At 41.6% G+C, this 19,997-nt stretch overlaps 1 protein-coding gene across 1 annotated transcript; it reads left to right on the top strand.

Annotated features, from left to right (window-relative positions):
* The first annotated feature begins 13,221 nt into the window (after positions 1-13,221).
* Positions 13,222-19,157, top strand: EBS1 (EMS-MUTAGENIZED BRI1 SUPPRESSOR 1). Its single transcript, XM_087672814.1, has one exon. The coding sequence runs from the start codon at positions 13,305-13,307 to the stop codon at positions 18,258-18,260; it is 4,956 nt and encodes a 1,651-aa protein (XP_087528940.1). The 5' UTR covers positions 13,222-13,304; the 3' UTR covers positions 18,261-19,157.
* Positions 19,158-19,997: the final 840 nt, after the last annotated feature.

Raw genomic sequence — 19,997 nt, 5'->3', positions numbered from 1 at the left:
TAGTTATCAAACTATGCTTTAGTTGCTCAAAGCTAGATTGTTCAATTGGCGTCCAGATAATGGCAACTTGCTTTTTGAATAGTAAGAGGTACTGCAATTTGGGCATAGTTTATGATGAATATCCTATACCATTCTGTTAGACCTAAAAAACTTCTCACTTCCTTGATAATGGTTGGGGGTGGCTAATCTTGAATATCTTTGACCTTGGCAAAATCTACTGATATACCTTCAACAGACACTATGAATCCAAAGTACTCAATCTTCCTTTTGAAGAAGGCACACTTCTTCTTGGCATACAACTTGTGTGTTCTCATTGTCTCTAGGACAATGTGAAGATGTGGTTCATGATCTTCTTCCTCCTCAGAATATGTTAGGATGTCATCAAAGAATACAAGAACAAAATCATCGAGATGAGGCTTGAAAATGTCATGCATTAACCTATTGAAGGTAGCTGGGGCATTTGTCAACCCAAATGACATCACGATGAATTCGAAATGACTGTATCTTGTATTGAAGGCAGTTTTAGGAATATCTTCATCCTTGATTCTGATATGATAATATCTTATCGATCTTTATTGCACATGGTGCTAAGTCTAGTACCCTCTATCCTTTGCTTATATTTGGGACCATGTTTTGGCTGTTGTTGTAGTTCCACACTTTGGCATCGTCACCTTGGACACATGTCTTTGAAAGAAATGAAAATGCTTGTTTGTGGTATCTTTTGCTCCTAGACTATAAGTGTTTTGAGTCTTATGGTCATTATCTATATGATAGGCAAATACGTAGTACACATAAAAAGTCTGGCATTAAGCGCATGGGTGAGCCTTTGGCTTTTGTTCATTCAGATGAATGTGGTCCCATGCCTTATCAATTCACTAGGTCGTGCAAAGTACTTTGTCACATTTATTGATGGTTACTCATATAAGGTCCGGGCTTACCCTATTAAGAAAAAATCGGATGTCTTATCTACCTTTCATCGTTGGCTTACTCTTGTTGAGAGCCAATCTGTGGGTTGTCTCAAGTCAGATAATGGGGATGAGTATGTCTCAAAAGCTTTTGAGCAACTTTGCAATGAGTGGGATATTAAGCATCAGTTGATCACCCCCTACACCCTCCCCAAAATGGTATTGTCGAATGCATGAATAGGACGATTCAAGAGAGAGTTCGTAGTATGCTCAGCCAAACAGGCTTAACCCAGCACTTTTGGGTTGAGGTCATTACTACTATCATACACTTGATCAACCGGTCCCCTTACATTGCTATTAATTGCCAGGTTGCATAGGAGGTGTAGACTAGGAAACCTCCATCATATGCTCATTTGTGTGTCTTTGGTTGTGAGGCATTCTGCCATGTTTCCAAAAACAAGCACAATAACCTGGATCCTAAGACTATGAAATGCATCTTCCTTGGTTATGGGGATGCAAGTGAGATGGCTATCACCTATGGGGTCCATAGGCTTGCAAGGTTATCCATAACCATGATGTCGTTTTCCATGAAGAGAAGATGCATAAGTAGCCTAAGCAAGTGGTTGAGGTACGCAAGGTGATCTTTCAGGAGGAGCCTGCTGCTCTCGTAAAACGAACTAGACAACCTGCAACAACAATTAATGCTCTAGCGGCCCAAGCCCTATCTACTGTGCAGGATCAACCTACCTTGAGACGCTCTACTAGCACTTTATGCCCTCTGCGGATTATGTTATGGTGACACATGTAGATGAGTCTCTCTCGACATGGCTATGTAGTTGGAGTTTGACTCCTTATAAACTAACTAAATGTGGGATTTGGTTCCTTTGCCTACTGGCAAGAAGGCATTTCCATGCAAGTGGGTATACAAGCCGAAAAGTATCCCATGGATGCCCCAAACCCACTTATAAGCCTAGATTGGTAGCTAAGGGTTTTAAGCAAGAATATGGTATTGACTTCGATGAAGTATTTTCTCATGTGGTCAAAATGACGACTAGCATTTGTTGCTCAACTAGATTTGGACCTTTATCATATGGATGTAAAAATAGCTCTTTTACATGGAGACTTGCATGATGAGATTTATACATAGCAGCCTAAGGGCTTTGAAGAAAAAGGTAGGGAACACCTAGTGTGCAAGTTGAGAAAGAGCCTTTATGGCCTTAAGTAGGCACCTAGGAAATGGTACCATAAGTTTGATACTTTTATGTATTCATGCGAATATAGCCATAGTGCTTTGGATCAGTGTTTATATAAGAAGAAGGCTTGCGATGGCAGCCTTATGATTTTGGTCCTCTATGTGGATGATATACTTATTGCTGGGAGCGCTTGTGTGATGAGTTAGATGCCTTGAAAACTCAACTCAAAAAGAGCTTTGAGATAAAGGACATGGGACATGCCTCACATATTCTTGGGATGCATATCACATGTGATCGCTCTAAGAGGCTCCTCTATCTATCATAGGAGGAGTATATCCAGAAAGTCCTTGAGCGGTTTTATATGTAGGATGGTAAGTTTATTAGCTATCCTCTACCTTTTCATGTGAAGGTTAGTCAAGCCGATTGTCTGCAATTTGATGAGCAAAAGGATGAGATGGCCAAGATCCCTTATGCATCCACCATGGGAAATTTGATTTATGCCGTGATAGTCACTCATCTTGATATATCATTTGCAATGGGAGTTATGGTATACTATATGACTACATTTGGCAGATGACATTGGGATGCTGTCAAGGATATCATGAGGTATTTGAGGGGTAGCTATGTACATATGTTATGGTGTCCAGGACGTGGGAGTTGTGGGGTACATTGAATCTAATTATGCAGCATGATATGCAAATAGTAGGAAGTCCATCTCTGGCTATGTCTTCATCTTTGCTAGAGTTGTTGTTTCTTGGATATCTAGGGTGCAAAAATACACACTGCTCTCTATATCAAGGCTGAGTATATTGCAGCCACTAAGGCTTGCAAGGAGGCTCTCTAGTGAGGCTCTCTGGAAGCAAACCTTGGTATTACTGATGTAGTCTCTACACTATATTCGAATTCTATGAGTGCTTTCTAGTTAGCCAAGAATCTGGTCTTCCATGTGAAGACGAAGCACATTGAGATGTGTTGCCACTTTATCAGAGAGGTCATTTAGGACAAGTTTGTTAACCTTGTCAAGATCTTATCTAACCAAAATTTGTAAATCTATTCATGAAAAGTCTCTCAGCACAGTGTTTTGCCTTCCTTAGGAAGTTGATGGGCATTGGATGAGATGATGTGTTTCCTCATCCTATTGTACTTATGTACATTTATACTTTGTCACTTTTTCCTATTCTCTCCTTACTAGCGGCACATTCGCCTTTAAGTGGGAGCTTGTTGGGGGTAAAGGCACATGTGTGCCTAGCTGCCCATGTATTACTACACTAACAGTACATGCACAACTATACACTACAGGTGGTGGATGCCCATCACTATCACTTCATTCTTTATTCTTTTAGTGATATTTGAATAAAGAGAAGGCCACTCGCACATTGTTCTGTTGGAGTTTCCACATCCTCTCTCTCTCTCTCTCTCTCTCTCTCTCTCTCTCTCTCTCTCTCTCTCTCTCTCTCTCTCTCTCTCTCTCTCTCTCCTTCCACCATAGCTCTTCTCACATGCTTCTACTCCAAGCTCACTCCCTTTACTAAGTGTTATATCTCAGCCTCTTTCATGTTGCATTGATGGCTTTTGTGGTGGATATTTTGGTGATATGATCAACTTTTATATTTTGTTTAACAATTAAATGTGATGGGCTTTGGAGTGATGCCCAACCTCTCACTATACCAAGATTTAACAATAGGCCTATGGTCTCATAAATAGTTTTGTTAAGCTATTGCCAAAAGCTATGTATGCTAGAGAAGAAGCTTGTCATGTGCGTGCTTGATCTCTCGATGATAATTATTCTTTCATTGATATTTGAATAAAGAGAAGGCCACCACTTGCACATTGGGACTGTTGGAGTTCCCACATCCTCTCTCTCTCTCTCTCTCTCTCTCTCTCTCTCTCTCTCTCTCTCTCTCTCTCTCTCTCTCTCTCACCACCATAGCTCTTGCTTTCACTCGTGTGCTTCTACTCAAGGCTCACTCCCTTCACCAAGTGTTATATCTCAACCTCTTTCACATTTCATTGATAGCTTTTGTGGTGGATATTTTGGTGATATGATCAACTTTTATATTTTGTTTAACGATTAAATGTGATGGGCTTTGAGTGATGCTCGACACCAAGATTTAACAGTAGGCCTATGGTCTCATAAATAGTTTTGTTAAGCTATCGCTATGTATGCTAGAGAAGAAGCTTATCATGTGCTTACTTGATCTCTCGATGATAATTATTATTGGAGCTTATTTGATTAGTGAGGGATTCTCCACTTGCCAAATGTATTTTATTAGCCTTTTATAGTTATTGTTTTGTAAAATACATGTTTTTTGCATAGTAACTCATGAATGATAATAAAATTATGTCCTTTAAGATAAGAAAGATCAACCATGTACCTTTACCTTATTAGTGGGAGTTGTCTTAAACCTAGTTTTTCATAACATCTGGCCCGTTGTTAGTTATTAAGGATGGTACTTGTTATTGTTTTAAACCTTGTTTCTTATAACATCTCGTCCCTTGCAAGTCATCAAGGGTGGTGCTCGTTTTTGTATCCTAGGTTGGTTGGGTTGGGTGTTGAGAAGAGATTATGTTTATTAGTGTACTATTGGTGACCATTTTCCAATGCATGGTATCTTATGTGAACGAGTTTTAGTTACAAAGGCTATGTTTTGTTGCTTTGCTAACTTCCATCACCATTTTTTCTCAATTTTCTTGGTCAAAGCACTCTTCAGCTCAAATATCCAACCTCATGTGTGTTACAACAAAATAGTAGCAATACAAACTATGAGCAATTTAGCGTTCTTTTCAAAATATATCTTATTAATAGGGGATTCATACTTTGAATATTGCATTGCATAAGGAAACAAAATGCATATAAGCTAGGCATGAATATTGATCAATGAAATAAGAAGAGCCACTAACTAAGCCTAGCACATAATGAGACATGAAGGGGTTGCACTTGTTTCTTGCAAGTTGGCAAGGTAGATGAGTAGTAAGAACTAAAACAAACAAACCTGTGTTGCAGGTGTTGAAGTACAACCTAATTGTCATTCCTTTCACCATATACAACCATATACCTTGTTCACACCAAATGGGTAATGCTTTTAGCTATCCTAACCATGGAACAATATTTGGGTCTTAAGGACAAGTGTTGACTAGGTTTCCATTTGGGTGTCGTGTTTTAGAGCTTAGAAGAAACAAAGGTATAGTACATTGTTAGTTGCATAGAAGGCTATATTTAAACATTGGATTACATATGCTTATTCGACAAAATCAAAAGTGAAAGCAAATTAGAGTATTCATTGAAAGCACGTAAGAGTATTTAAGGGAATGAGGGTTGGTAGTGAGATAGTAAAAGAGAACATCCCAGTTGAGATAAGTTGGATACCATGAGAGTTCTGTTCAAAGAGGAGAGAGAGAGAAAGGGAGAAACTCCATATCCATGAGCCTTCAGGCTCCAAAGCTCATTTCTTCATTTCCACACACTAAAACTGAAAGACACACACACACAAGATAAAGTGACCTAGTGTAAATGTAGACTAGACTAGTCAGGTCACTAACTGACTACTAACCCGACTTATTTAATATAGTCACATGTAGACAGCTGTACACACTAGCTGTCATAGATGTCGGTCATAGATGAAAACACACTGATGGTGAGCTCGATGAGCTTGATTTCTAACACTCCCCCTCAAGCTCAAAAACAAAACTCAAATCATCTGCATCACTCCAAGTAGCTGTCTAAAGTGAATGAACTTATCTTTACCAAGTGATTTGGTAAAGATGTCTGCTACTTGGTCTTCAGTCTTCACATGCTCCAAGTCAATCTGATCTGCTAAAACCATTTCCCTGATGAAATGGTAGTGAACCTCAATGTGTTTTGATCTTGCATGATAAACAGGATTGCTTGCTAACATAACACTGCTCAAATTGTCACAGTACAGCTTGACTTTACTGTCCAAGTGTACTCCCAAGTCATTTAGCAACTTCTGTAACCACTTAGCTTCACAGGCCGCTAAGGCCATACCACGATACTCTGCTTCTGTACTAGATAGTGCAACAATAGGCTGTTTCTTACTCTGCCAACTGATCATGCTACTTCCCAATCCAAATGCATAGCCGCTGGTTGACCTCCTGTCATACGTGCAACCAGCCCAGTCAGCATCAGTGTACCCCATCAAGTCAAGGGGTTTCCCATATGTATAAAACAGCCCATGATCTGTGGTACTCTTTACATATCTCAGAATTCTTCTAACTGCATCCAAGTGTGGTTTGCGAGGCTTCTGCATGAATTGACTGATTAGCCCCACAGCATAACTCAAGTCAGGTCTAGTGATCATGAGATAGATCAAGCTGCCTACCATCTGTCTGTACATAGTAACATTCTCAATATTTGTTCCAACATCAATCTGCAGCTTGACATTCTGCTCCAAAGGCGTATCCATAGGCTTGCAATCAGCCATACCATATTTCTGTAACATGTCACGAGCATACTGCTTCTGTAGCAGCCATATGCCTTGAGGTGTAGAAACAACCTCAATCCCCAAAAAGTATTTCAGCTCTCCAAGGTCCTTGACCTTAAATTCAGCCTGTAAACACGTCTTTATTTCAGCAATCCCATTTTCATCATCTCATGTAATGATTAAGTCATCAACATAGACAACTAGGAAAACATAGCCACTATCTGTCTTCTTCGCAAACAGACTATGATCAGCATCTCCCAATCGGAAACCATGGTGCTGTAAATAACTGCTGATGCGAGCATTCCATGCTCTGGGTGCCTGTTTCAACCCATATAATGCCTTTTTCAGCCGACATACATGTGCTGGAAATTCTGGATATACATAGCCTTCAAGCTGTTCCATGTAAACCTCTTCCTGTAATTCTCCATTGAGAAATGCATTCTTTACATCCATCTGCCATAGTTTCCAGCCTCTAGCTGCTGCCAAAGCAATCACAGTTCTAACTGTAGCCATCTTTGCTACAGGACTGAAAGTCTCCTCATAATCAAGACCATACTGCTGCGCATACCCTTTTGCAACCAGCCTGGCCTCATATCTTTCCAATGATCCATCTGATTTACATTTTACCTTATACACCCACTTGCATCCAATAGGTGTTTTGCCCTCATGCAACTGTACCAAATCCCATGTACCATTTTCAGCCAAGGCTGAATATTCCTCATCCATAGCAGCACGCAAATTCTCATATGCAACTGCCTCATCAAACTTACTTGGTTCTCTAAAACTTGTTACTTTCGTCATATAAGCATAATGACGGGCTGAATATCCAGTGTAAGTATACATGTCAACAGGTCGTCTGACCCTCTCTGATCTCCTGAGCTGTGGCTCACTGTGAGCTTGCCTCTCATGAGGCGGCACATAACGGCTCTGCCTAGCACCTGGCATCATAACAGACGGAATCCCCAAGTCACTGTCTAAGCTATCACTGCTAGATGAATCATAACCTGCAGTGAGTGGACCTGTTACATCTTCAAAAACCTTTTCTTTTCCCTTATCTGTTCTCCCGCTCACTGACATATCCGTGTCAATGGATGCAGTAGTGCGACTCCGTAACCGTCCTGTCCAAGGACTCACTGTAGATGATACATCACCTATCTGACCAGTCATGGAAGTACTCTCTGTAGGAGTATTTTCAGCATGACTCATACTGGGTGAGCCATCAGTAGGCACTGCAATAGGATTCCCATACCAAGATGCTAACTCATCAAATACCACATCTCTGCTTATGAGTGTCTCATGCGTAGAAGGTACATAACACTTATAAGCTTTCCATTCCTGTGCATATCCAATAAACACACTTTTCACTGCCTTAGGATCCAATTTCTTCCTCTTCTCATCCGGTATATGCACATATGCAATCCTGCCAAATACCTTCAAGTGGGAAATATCAGGTTTATGACCATATAGCCGTTCATACGGAGTGACATCATGAATCCCTGCTGTAGGGGTTCGATTCAGCACATATATAGCAGTCACCACTGCTTCAGCCCAATAACCATTTGGCAGACATTTTTCATTCAGCATAGCTCTAGCTGACTCCATCAAAACCCTGTTTTTCCTCTCTGCAATACCGTTTTGCTGCAGTGTATAACTGCATGTGAGCTGTCTTCTGATCCCATGTTTGGCAAGATATCTGTCAAAGTAGTTTGAGACATATTCACCTCCTCCATCTGATCTCAAACATGATATGTAACAGCCCAATTCATTTTCAACATGTTTCTTGAAGTCTTTGAATGCATCAAACACATCATCCTTATGTTTCAAGATATAAAGCCAAGTGTACCTGCTGAAATCATCAATAAATGAGACATAATATCGTGCACCACCAAAAGAAGCATTATGTGAAGGACCCCAGACATCAGAGTGTACCAACTGTAAAGGCCTAATGCTGTTTTTTACATGTCTCATGAAAGGAAACCGTGCCTGCTTCCCAAACTGACATGCAGGGCATACATGACCAAAATCATTATACTTGAATTTAGGTAATCCAAGTACTACTTCTTTCTGCTGCATAGATTTCAGCTTTTGTACATTGACATGTCCAATCCGCTTGTGCCAAATCTCTACATCCCGAATGGCACTCTCATCATGTGCAAACATGGCTGCCTTGAGTCCCGGAATGGTCGCATCCAATGTAAACATCCTACCATCCCTTCTGCCCTTGGCAATTAACTTGCAACCATTTCCATACTCCTCAATGAAACACCCATCTTTGTTGAACCTCACTTGCAAATTATGTTCTACCATTTGACCCACAGACAACAGATTCTTTGTTATGGTTGATACATGTAATACATCATGCAAGCCTTTCTTCTTGCCATCAGGCATCATAAGAGGAACAATCCCTTTATGCTTTATGTCATGTTGGGTGTCATCCCCAGTACATACATGACCATGTGTACCTGCAACCATCTCATCAAACCACTCTCCATGCGGGGTCATGTGGTTTGATGCTCCAGAGTCAATGTACCATCTGTCATCTCTATCATGTCTCGATGCATTTTTAGATACATGCTGCATGGCAAAGAGTCTATCAACTGGCTCATCATGAGCACCACTGGAAGATGCATAGTGCCCATGCTGTCTGCCCTTTGCCTTCATATCTCCTTGCTTCTTGTAACAATCCTTTGCAATATACCCATACCGGCCACAATAATGGCAGTCCTTGTCCCTGTCGGACTGATCAGACGACTGCCATGAACCAAAACCACCACCTCTACCTCGGGGTGATCTCCCCCTGCCTCTAAACCCACCAGATCCACGCTGGCCTTGTGTATTTGCACCATGCCAATTACTCTGCTGCTGCTGCTGTCCATAAGTATTACGAGTGTCACCACGACCTCGAAATGAACCACGACCTCTAGATCCTCTGCCATGCTGGCTAGAGTACAACACAGTGTCTCTACTCTGAGATGCACTAGAACCTGTATTCAAACCAAGTTTGACTTCTTCATGCAGCAACAAAGCAACTAGCTCTTCCCAGCTAGGGGGCTCTTCTCTGACAGAAATGGAAGTGTCAAAAGCTTTGTACTCTTTGCCTAAGCCATTCAAAGCAACATCAATCATATCATCTTCTGATACACTTGAGCCAATAGTAGCAAGTTGATCAGCTATGGTCTTAATCTCCGTGGTATACATCTGGATGCTCTTGCCATTCCTAGACATGTTGTTGAACTGCTGTTTCAACTGGATCTTTCTTGCATGTGCCATGGTTCCATAATTTTTCATCAGTATGTCCCAAACATCCTTCAGAGTCTCACATCCAGTGATTTGAATTACCATAGCATCAGGTATACATAAGGAAAACCAATGCAGCACCTTGCATGCTCTTTCATTCCATAGCCTGTAGGCTCTTTTCTGTTCATTTGTTGGATTGTGTGCAGGCAACTCAGGAGTAACTTCATCTCCTGTACATAAATCCCAATAACCTCTGCCAACCAGAAAGTTTTTCATTCTGAATTTCCATAATGTAAAGTTCTTATTATCCAACTTCTCTCCAACTATCTGAGTGATATTGTCAGTCCCATGTGCATTAGCCATGATGCAATAGACTGTCTATCAAGTGCCTGACTCCCTGCAGTCCAATAAGTATGACTGTCCATAACAGTTTATGACAGTTTTCTGCACTAAATTGCAGAAAAAAACCAGGGTATTTCAGCCCACTGACACCCCAAAACAACCCACAAACAAGTGGTCTCAACTGTAGATATAACTGTCAATACATAAGCTATGTGTTTGCTTCAACTTAAGCTTCTGTAACCTCACTACCAGGGTACATACATGCAGTCTGAAAACTGTAAACTGTGAGTAACCAGCAGCAATTTCAAGTCCAAAACTGAGTGGTAATCATGTCATACATGTTCCAAAATCTCCCAGGTAGCTGCTAGTACATTTGGCAGTCAAGACATGATCATAAGGGCACATAACAGTGCATAACCAGGACATACAAGTGTCAACAAATTCAGTTGCAAGTTGCAGTCAACCAGAATTCAGCATACCAAGCTCCAAAATGTCTTTTGATGATGTCATACATTTACTTTGTAGTGGCAAGTTCAATACATGAGCATCTGAGTAGGCATAGACAACCTGTCTTCATTGACCAATGGCATAAACCTCATGAGCTGTTTGTAATTAACCAGGACAGTGTAACTGCATTTACTTCAGCTTCAAAATTCAGTTTTCAATGATGCTCATTGCTTGCTTCAATTCTCCATGCATTCAGCATGTATAGGCCAGTTCATATATATGATGGAACCCCCAAGATGACTTGTATTGCTTCAGTAATGCACAATACTTGTCATTGACTGTGTATGACAGTTTTCAGCCTGTCAATGATTTTCAGATCTGAGTATTCTGAGCAAAAGATCTCAGCTCCAAGACATTTGATCCAATGTATACATGCTTTGACACATTCTTGTGCTCCAAAGATGCCTTCTGAGTGTAGTACAAGGCTCCTGTGTGTCAGTAATGACTGAATGCATGCTGTCCATTCATGTTTACAGCAGTTCAGAAATGATTACAGGTCTGTGTCTGTCACTCCAGCTCATAACAGAGCTCCCACACAAGCATTTACTTCTTGCACACTTCAAATACCTTCAATAGTGAGCATACATGCTCTATGAACCTTGTCCAGGTGCCCCACTGAAGATTGACAGGTTGTTGTCCACTCAGATCAGCAGGCGCAGATCACGCAGAATTCATGGCCTTGTTTCCAGCTGGTCCTCCTCATCATGAGGCTCAATGACCACTTGCAGATGCTCAAAGATGCCCACCAAGGCTCCCAGGAAGACCTCAACCACAATGATAAAGCATGGAGTCCAAGATGAGCAAATGCATACCTTGACAGAGTAATGGCAGCCTGTTCCTCTTTTCAAAAGGCCTTGTTCTTCAGCTTCTTCAAGTCTTCTTGACTTCCTCCTGCTCCAGAGAGCTCAACCTGGCAATGCTCTGATACCATGTTCAAAGAGGAGAGAGAGAGAAAGGGAGAAACTCCATATCCATGAGCCTTCAGGCTCCAAAGCTCATTTCTTCATTTCCACACACTAAAACTGAAAGGCACACACACACAAGATAAAATGACCTAGTGTAAATGTAGACTAGACTGACTAACTCTAGTCAGGTCACTAACTGACTACTAACCCGACTTATTTAATATAGTCACATGTAGACAGCTGTACACACTAGCTGTCACAGATGTCGGTCATAGATGAAGACACACTGACGGTGAGCTTGGTGAGCTTGATTTCTAACAAGTTCATGGTTATCAACATTTTGATTGCCTATGGGAGCACTCCCATTTGAGAATAGTGGAATTTGAAGTAAGTGGAGACATCTAATTCTAGAAGTATTCTCAATGTATATAGGCCATATGAAGTTGAACCTCACCCATGCAAGCAACCTTCAAAAAGTAAAGGATTGCATTAACACACAATGCCCTGTTATATGATGGGGGTTGTGCTACACTTGTGCACCATTGTCGCCATCATCATGGCCTTGCACAAATACCATGTATCCATAATAGCACATGTTAAAAGAGAAGAACATGCATGGGGTATGATGACCATACAAAGGTAGAAGAAGTAGTGTAAGAAGGGCAAGCATTAAGCTTATTGAGACACATTGTTGGCCAACATGTCCTTGTTCAAAAGTGAGGTCTATGAATTCAAGTTGGCATGGCATGTGTTAATGTTGCTAGAGTGTAGAAGCAAGTCGATCTGATGGAATTTGATATCGGTTGCCAGAGCAAGAGGCCATAATTATTGGGGTGCACTAGCGGGCTAGTTATGATACATGCCTCCCATTGCAACACAACTTTATTACTAGTGATTAGTGCACCAAATTTTGGTGGTGGGGATGTTTTCAATTCTACTAGGGCAAGCATAGGTGTTAATGATAAGATGCAACACATAAAAAAGGGGGGTTCTATGTCTAGCATATGTGCTAATTTCTGTAAGAGACTTGCCAAATGGCTATCTACAATGAGCTAAGAAGGGGGAGTTATGCAAGGTAGTATTCGATGATAAATTTCACGTAGTTATAGCATAATCACTCTTAATGTGTGGCTCCTTCTACACCTTTAATCGTGAGAAGAGTGCAGCTTGGATTGATTGTGCATGTGCACTAAATACCATGTGTGTAGATTATGGATGCTAGTGAGTTGCTTTTAACACTTTTCACAAGTCGCTACAAGACCACATAAGCATAATGTGACAGCTAAAGTTTGGACTAGACTTTCAAAGTAAAGGTAGCCATATTTTTAGTAAGGAGGCAAAACATGTCACACCATGTTCGCTTTACTTGTAAGACTCCTACAAAGTGTGGTGTGAGCAGGGCATGACAATACCCTAAAGTTAGCTTTTGACCCATAGCGTCCACAAAAAATAGTTTATTCAAAAACCTTTAATTCAGAATTTTGGAATATGCTCAAAACAAACAGATATGATTTGTCATCATAATGATAATAAAGAATTTCTTCAAGGGATTAAGCCCTCTTCTGAAATTTGGGGAGGTATTTTTTAAAGATTTTGGCAATTCATTTTACATTAAACCTCCGTTTTGTGTCAAGAGGGCTTTTGAGTGAAGGACTCAAGGATTAATAAGGACTCGGGAGGTTGGGTCAAGCTTGTCTGCATCAGCTAGACGGTCTCCCGTGTGTCCGTGGAAGGATGTGAACGGTCCTTATTATTTGTTAAGGGGACATTCACATGTCTCCTTTTCTACTCCTGCGATATTATGCAGGAACCTTCTCCCGCCATAGCCGAGCAGCTGCACAAGGGCAAATGAATGCTCTCGCCCCGATCCTCCTGCTGCTCCTCCTCCTGCACGCAGGTGGCTCCTCGGCCGCCGTCCCTCGCCCTAAGAACGTGAATGTGGCCCTGAGGGCCAAATGGAGCAGCACTCCGTTCCTACTGGAGGCTGCAGAGCTCATGGCCAAGTGCCGCGACGACTTCTTCTGGTCTTTTGTGGATCAATGGCTGGCTTTAGAGGATAATCCGTCCTCTCCCACAGACCAGGCTTGCCTCGGTCGGATCATTGAAACCGGCCGCACCGTCCTCGATGGCCCCCTGCAGTCGGTGTTTCATCTGTCCCTGTTCCTGAGGTCGGCGTCGCCAAAGATGGCCGTTTACCGCCAATTGGCTCAGGAATCTCTCCAGCGCCATGGGTCAGTACAGGATTGGTGCCCTGCCAATTGTGCACATCTGGATCGCTGGTCCAGCAGCGAGAACCCGAAGGTGCCTCGTGGCGCTTGCTGCTTTGTGGATACCGGATCACATCTCTTCTTGGAAGAGGGGCCGATTCTTTCTTGGCTGGAGAGCCCCCAGTCCAACAAACAGGATACTGGCACTGTCGAGCTTTTTGACTTTGATCACATATTTCCTGGATCATCCACTAACAGTCCAGCTGCCGTTCTGTATGGTGCACTAGGGACGCATTGTTTCAAGAAGATCCACACCATCCTGGCTGATGCTGCAAAGCTTGGCCATATCAGATATGTATTCCGTCCTGTGCTTGCAGCTGGTTGTGAGCAGAATGCAGAGAAATGCGCTCTTGTTGGATCCAGCGGAGCGCTGCACCTAGGAGGCTATGGAGTTGAGCTGGCGCTGAAGAACATGGAGTACAAGGCAATTGATGACAGTGATTTGAAGAAAAATGATGTCATGGAGGAAGCTCGGACTGATGATCTGTCACAAGAGGTTCGTGGCTTCATTTTCTCAAAGCTGCTGGAAAGGAAACCAGAGCTTTCGGATGAATTGCTGACATTTCGGGATTATTTACTGTCCTCAAGTGTATCTGATACCATGAATGTATGGGAGCTCAAGGACCTTGGCTATCAAACAGCCCAGAGGATTATCAATGCTGCAGATTCTCTTGCAGTTATGCAAGACATAAATCAGAATTTTCCAAATCTGGTGTCCTCCATCTCAAGATTGAAGCTCAACCAAACCATTAAGGATGAGATAACTGCAAATCAAAAGATGGTCAATCCAGGGAGAAACTTCTTTGCACTTAATGGAGCAGTTGTTAATGTGGAGAATCTTGACATATATTCTTTAATAGAGTTGGTGTTGGGAGAACTTTCTCTTGCTGATGTGATCTCAAAAGTAAAGGTTCCCTTAAAGTATACCAAGACCCTTATGCAGATACCTGATCCATCAGAGCTCAGTTCTTTTCGTGTAGATTTTCGTTCAGAACATGTGCATTACCTTAACAACATTGAGGAGGATCCCATGTACAGGCGATGGCGAAATAACATGCAGGAGCTTCTAATGCCAGCTTTCCCTGGACAGATGCGTTACATTAGGAAAAATTTGTTTCATGCTGTTTACATCATTGACCCAGCCTCTGTCACAGGTTTGAAAGTGGTGGATTTGATGCTCTTTTACTATGAAAACAGTGTACCAGTTCGATTTGGTGTCATCCTGATCTCTCCCCATGTAGCTAAGAGCATTACTGAGAGTGGAGGTGACCTGCCAGAAATTGGAAAACAGAGTGGTGCACCAACTGATTTGTCCAGCTTGGCAGGAGAACTTTTTCTTTATATCAAAGAAAATCATGGAGCCTTAGCTGCCTTCCGGTTCCTAAGCCAGGTTAATGAAGCCAGAGGGGATTCTGATGCGAGTGGTCCTGTTGAGCTCACTCACATCGAGGAAGCTTTCTTTGACACTGTCAGGGGAAGGGCAAAGTCTCCACCCCAGGAAATTTTGCTGAAGCTTGAAAAGGGATCAGAATACACTGGGCAGGTCATGCAGAGCACTCTTTTTGGTTACAAGCTTGGATTGCATCAAGTACATCCATGCTTATTGATGAATGGTGTTGTGCATGCTGGGGCAGACTTGCAAAATGGAATTTTTAAAGCCATGAACGAGGAGCTTTACAAAATACAAGAGGGTGTTTATTATGGTCATATCAGCTCTCAAACTGATGTGCTGGAGAAGTTTCTATCTGAGAAAGGTTACTCTCGGTATAATCCAGATATTATTGACACCAAAAAGGAAGATCTGAAGTATGTATCTTTAGCTAAAGCTGCAGCAGCAGATGATACAGTCTGGACCAGAATACGTTATTTGCATTCTCCAGGCACAGAGGATGACATTAAGCCTATCACTCATTTGCTGTCTGTTAATCCTTTAAGTGATGTTGGGTTCCAGCTGTTACAGCAGGTTGTCCGGCATCTAATCAATGGATCTAAGAGAGGCCGAGTAGCTCTGCTACTCAACATTCCTGGTGTGCCTACCTTGCGAAATTCGCCTGCATCTCTTTTTTTCATCAGAATCTTAAGGACAGTTCTGGAATCACCAGGGAGTTTGAAAAAATCCATCCCATTTTTTCACGACTTTCTTTCTTGGTATAATTTGCAGAGATCTGATCTGGAAAATGACAATTCCAAATTGAACCTGATTCTTGAAAATGCATTGCGTCTTGCTCAGGCAGCTGGTTTGAAATTAGACCTTTCTGAAGATTCTCTGTTCGACCCAGGTTGCATTGAATCTTGCCTGAAACAACTTATAGAGGAGACCAACTTCATTTCCACACATTTTGGGCTGCAGCCTGGCATGAATGCCATTGTAACAAATGGCAAGCTTTTTGCTCAGAGTAAAAGGGGTACATTTATTGCGGATGACTTTTTACTTCTGGAATCTGTAGAATTTGACAGGAGAGTTAAACCTCTGCATGAGGCCATTGAGAAGGTGGAATGGGAGAACATTGAGCCAGATGACTTGACAAGTGACTTTTTAAGCTCAGTCATCATGATCATCTCGTCAGCAATGGCAGTCCGATCTCGAGGATCTGATGCAGTGCGGTTTGACATGCTGCAGTCACAATATTCTGCTATCATTCACCAGTCAGAAAGTGCAATAGTCCATATTGATGCCATTGTGGACCCCTTGAGCTCCACAGGGCAAAAGCTGAGTCCTCTTCTATTATTGTTACAGAATTGGTTCCAGGCTAGCATGCGTATTTTCTTGAATCCAATGAACTCTCTTGCTGACTTGCCTCTGAAAAACTTTTACCGGTTTGTGGTTCCTAGCAGACAGCCTTTCAATGCAGATGGCAGTTTAACATCTGGCCCTGTTGCTATGTTCTCCAACATGCCACCAACAAGAACATTAACAATGAACCTGGATGTGCCAGAACCATGGCTTGTAGAGCCTGTTGAAGCAGTCTATGACCTAGATAACATTGTGCTTGAGAAGCTTGGGGAATCCAGGACCATGAATGCAGTGTTTGAACTGGAAGCCTTGATGCTCACGGGACATTGTCATGAACAGAATAATGATCCTCCTCGTGGTCTCCAGCTTATTCTAGGCACAAAGTTGAAACCTCACATGGTTGATACTATAGTGATGGCAAATCTGGGTTACTGGCAGTTAAAGGCTGCCCCGGGAGTCTGGACTTTAAGTCTTGCACCAGGGAAGTCCATGGAGCTTTATACATTCCGTGGACCTGGTGAGGGGGAGGATGATGGACCAGTATCAAAGCAAGTTGTGATTAAAGACCTTGGAGGAGAGTTACTGTATCTCGAGGTTGTCAAAAGAAAGGGGAAAGAAGATGAAACAGTGTTGAGTGCAGATGAGGACACAGATGATGAGCACGGAGTAAGGAAAGGAAAGAAGGGCTGGAACCAGAATCTGTTCAAGTGGGCCTCCAGTTTTATTGGAGGTGGCAAGCAACAATCAACAACACATATCCAGGAAGGAGGTCAAGGAAGAAGAATAGAAAGGAAAGGTGAACCAATCAATATCTTCTCAATAGCCTCAGGACATCTCTATGAGCGATTCTTGAAGATCATGATGCTCAGCGTGCTAAAGAATACGAAGCGGCCAGTAAAGTTCTGGTTTATTAAAAACTATCTTTCTCCCCAATTCAAGGATTTCATTCCATTTATGGCAAAAGAGTATGGGTTTGAGTATGACCTTGTGACTTATAAATGGCCCACCTGGCTCCATAAGCAGACAGAGAAACAAAGAATTATCTGGGCTTACAAAATTCTTTTCTTGGATGTCATTTTTCCCCTCTCTCTGAGGAAGGTCATTTTTGTGGATGCTGATCAGATTGTTCGTGCTGATATGGGGGAGCTCTATGACATGGATTTGAAAGGGAGGCCACTGGCTTACACTCCTTTCTGTGACAACAACAAGGAAATGGATGGCTATCGCTTCTGGAATCAGGGTTTTTGGAAGGACCATTTAAGGGGTAAACCCTACCATATCAGTGCGCTGTATGTTGTGGACCTTGCTAAATTCCGTCAAACAGCTGCAGGAGATAACTTGCGGGTGATATACGAAACCTTGAGCAAGGACCCAGGAAGCCTTTCAAACCTAGATCAGGACTTACCTAATTATGCGCAACATCAAGTTCCCATATTTTCTCTACCTCAAGAATGGCTATGGTGTGAGTCTTGGTGTGGTGATGCAACAAAAGCGAAGGCCAAGACTATTGACTTGTGCAACAATCCAATGACCAAAGAGCCTAAACTCCAGGGTGCACGAAGGATTGTTACAGAATGGCCAGCACTTGATGAAGAGGCAAGAGAAGTGACAGAAATTGTGTTTGGACACAAAGCAGATTCAAACCCTACCCAGAAAAGTCAAACCATGGAGCAAAATGTGGCTGATGCTGATACAGTATCTGATGCAGAGACATCAGCTGAATTGTAAAAGCTAAACGGAATAGGTGATGCTCTGACAGGAGGATTATGATTCGTCACTTTTAACATTATGTGACAACCTGCAAAATTAGAAATTATCATACTTCCCCTGGAAAAAGGGAGAAGTGCAGTTTTGTTTGCGTATTTTTGGAAAAGAGTCTGCATTTTTTGTCTGACAGACTGTTCCCAGGTCTGCTCCTAGGATTTGGTGTATTTATATGTCACTGCAGAGAAAAGGGTTTATGGCATATTTTATTATGGAAAACATCACAATACACTGCAATCACATATAGAATAAATTAGGGCATTATGGGAATCATACATTTATCAGTCAATTCAGAAGTATGGTGAGCATCGTATATGTATCCATCCATTTGGGAACTACACACAAACCCAGGGCTCATTTTTGAAAAACAATATTCTCCAAAAGGAAGCGTTTTCGAGCAAAATTTAGGTCTCTAGTATCAATGTGGTTCTTGCAGGCTTTGTTAGTTCTCATGGAAGCCCTTGCTATCTGGTGTCTGTGTGGTAGCATGCTCACCCTTGATCTGGAAGAAACTAGTGGAATCTGCCAAGCATGTTGGGGCAGAGCTCCAAGTGTGATCAACCAGCTGTAGAAGCTTATATCCACACAGCAGTGAAGCCTGGCCTGAAAATTTCCTTGGTGGTAGGGTCAATAGCCTCTTGTATGTCTCTTTCAGCAGCTTCAAAGGTGTAGTCACCTCTTGAGTACAGCCCTTTCAACTCCTTGTAAAACGATTGCAAGACTGTCTCTCCTCGACATATACACATATCATATACACATACCAAGTTGAGGAAGGGTGCTGACTACCACAGATCTATGTTCTGTATGAAATGTCTCTTTTGTTGTTTGATGTTTCATAAAGTTTCCCTTGTTGGATGAAAACATTATGTTGCATGGATGCAGGATTGTATTAGATATTGAGTGATCTCTGTAATCAGGACTCTCTTACTGGAGGTTTCCATGTTTTGAGCCAAGATGGGTTAGAAAACCAGTGAGACACATGCAGTCAGGTTTAGGTAATAGGATTCTATGCGTAAATTGTCCAACTCCTTGTTCTTGAATATTTTGGTAGTCTTTTATTTGCATTGTTTGTAAATAATTGATCCTATAGAATTCATTTATTGAATGTGTTTTTAACCATATCTAGACAAAATGAATACTTATCTTTTAAACTATGCATGGGATTAACAATACTTATAAGTTTTGGAAGTTAATTAGATTTGGTTTGGAAACCTATTGTATAGCAAGAGACATTGTGTTGATAATGAATACCTCGCAAAACATAAAACCAAAAGCTAGAAACTTACTTGGTCAGGGTTTGAGATGCAGTAGCTTTGATATTTCACTATTTTTTGGGTTAAGAATCGACTTATAATTCCATAAAAGCATAGCAACACCAAAAAACACATGAACATGCAATACAAATAATATATGGAAGTGTTAGCATAGGTCTCTTTCATTGTTTTATAATTATGGAGGAATGTATCATTTCTTGTCTTTTGAGTAGATATGGACTTTTCTTTGCATTTGTTTAGTTTCTTTACTGCTCATTATCACAAAAAAAGGGTAGATTCTAACTTTGTATACGATTCTACTTATAAAGATTGTAGTTGCCTTTTACTAAACTCAAGTCTATAATGTTGAGAGAGATTTAAATAAGCAAACTATATTAATTCTAAGTACTAGCTTTAATCAATTATTGATTAGCTATTAGTAGTTTTA

This window comes from Lygodium microphyllum, chromosome 3 (assembly GCF_053477565.2).
Source record: "Lygodium microphyllum isolate KBCC chromosome 3, Lygodium_microphyllum_v1.1.10, whole genome shotgun sequence".
In the NCBI taxonomy this organism is placed as follows: Eukaryota; Viridiplantae; Streptophyta; class Polypodiopsida; order Schizaeales; family Lygodiaceae; genus Lygodium; species Lygodium microphyllum.
The sequence above is the reverse complement of the archived record's forward strand: the minus strand, read 5'-3'. Positions and strand labels throughout refer to the sequence as shown.

What these genes read in the sequence shown, in the direction of transcription:
- EBS1 (XM_087672814.1), top strand. Translation starts at nt 13,305, where the DNA reads ATGTCTCCTTTTCTACTCCTGCGATATTATGCAGGAACCTTCTCCCGC.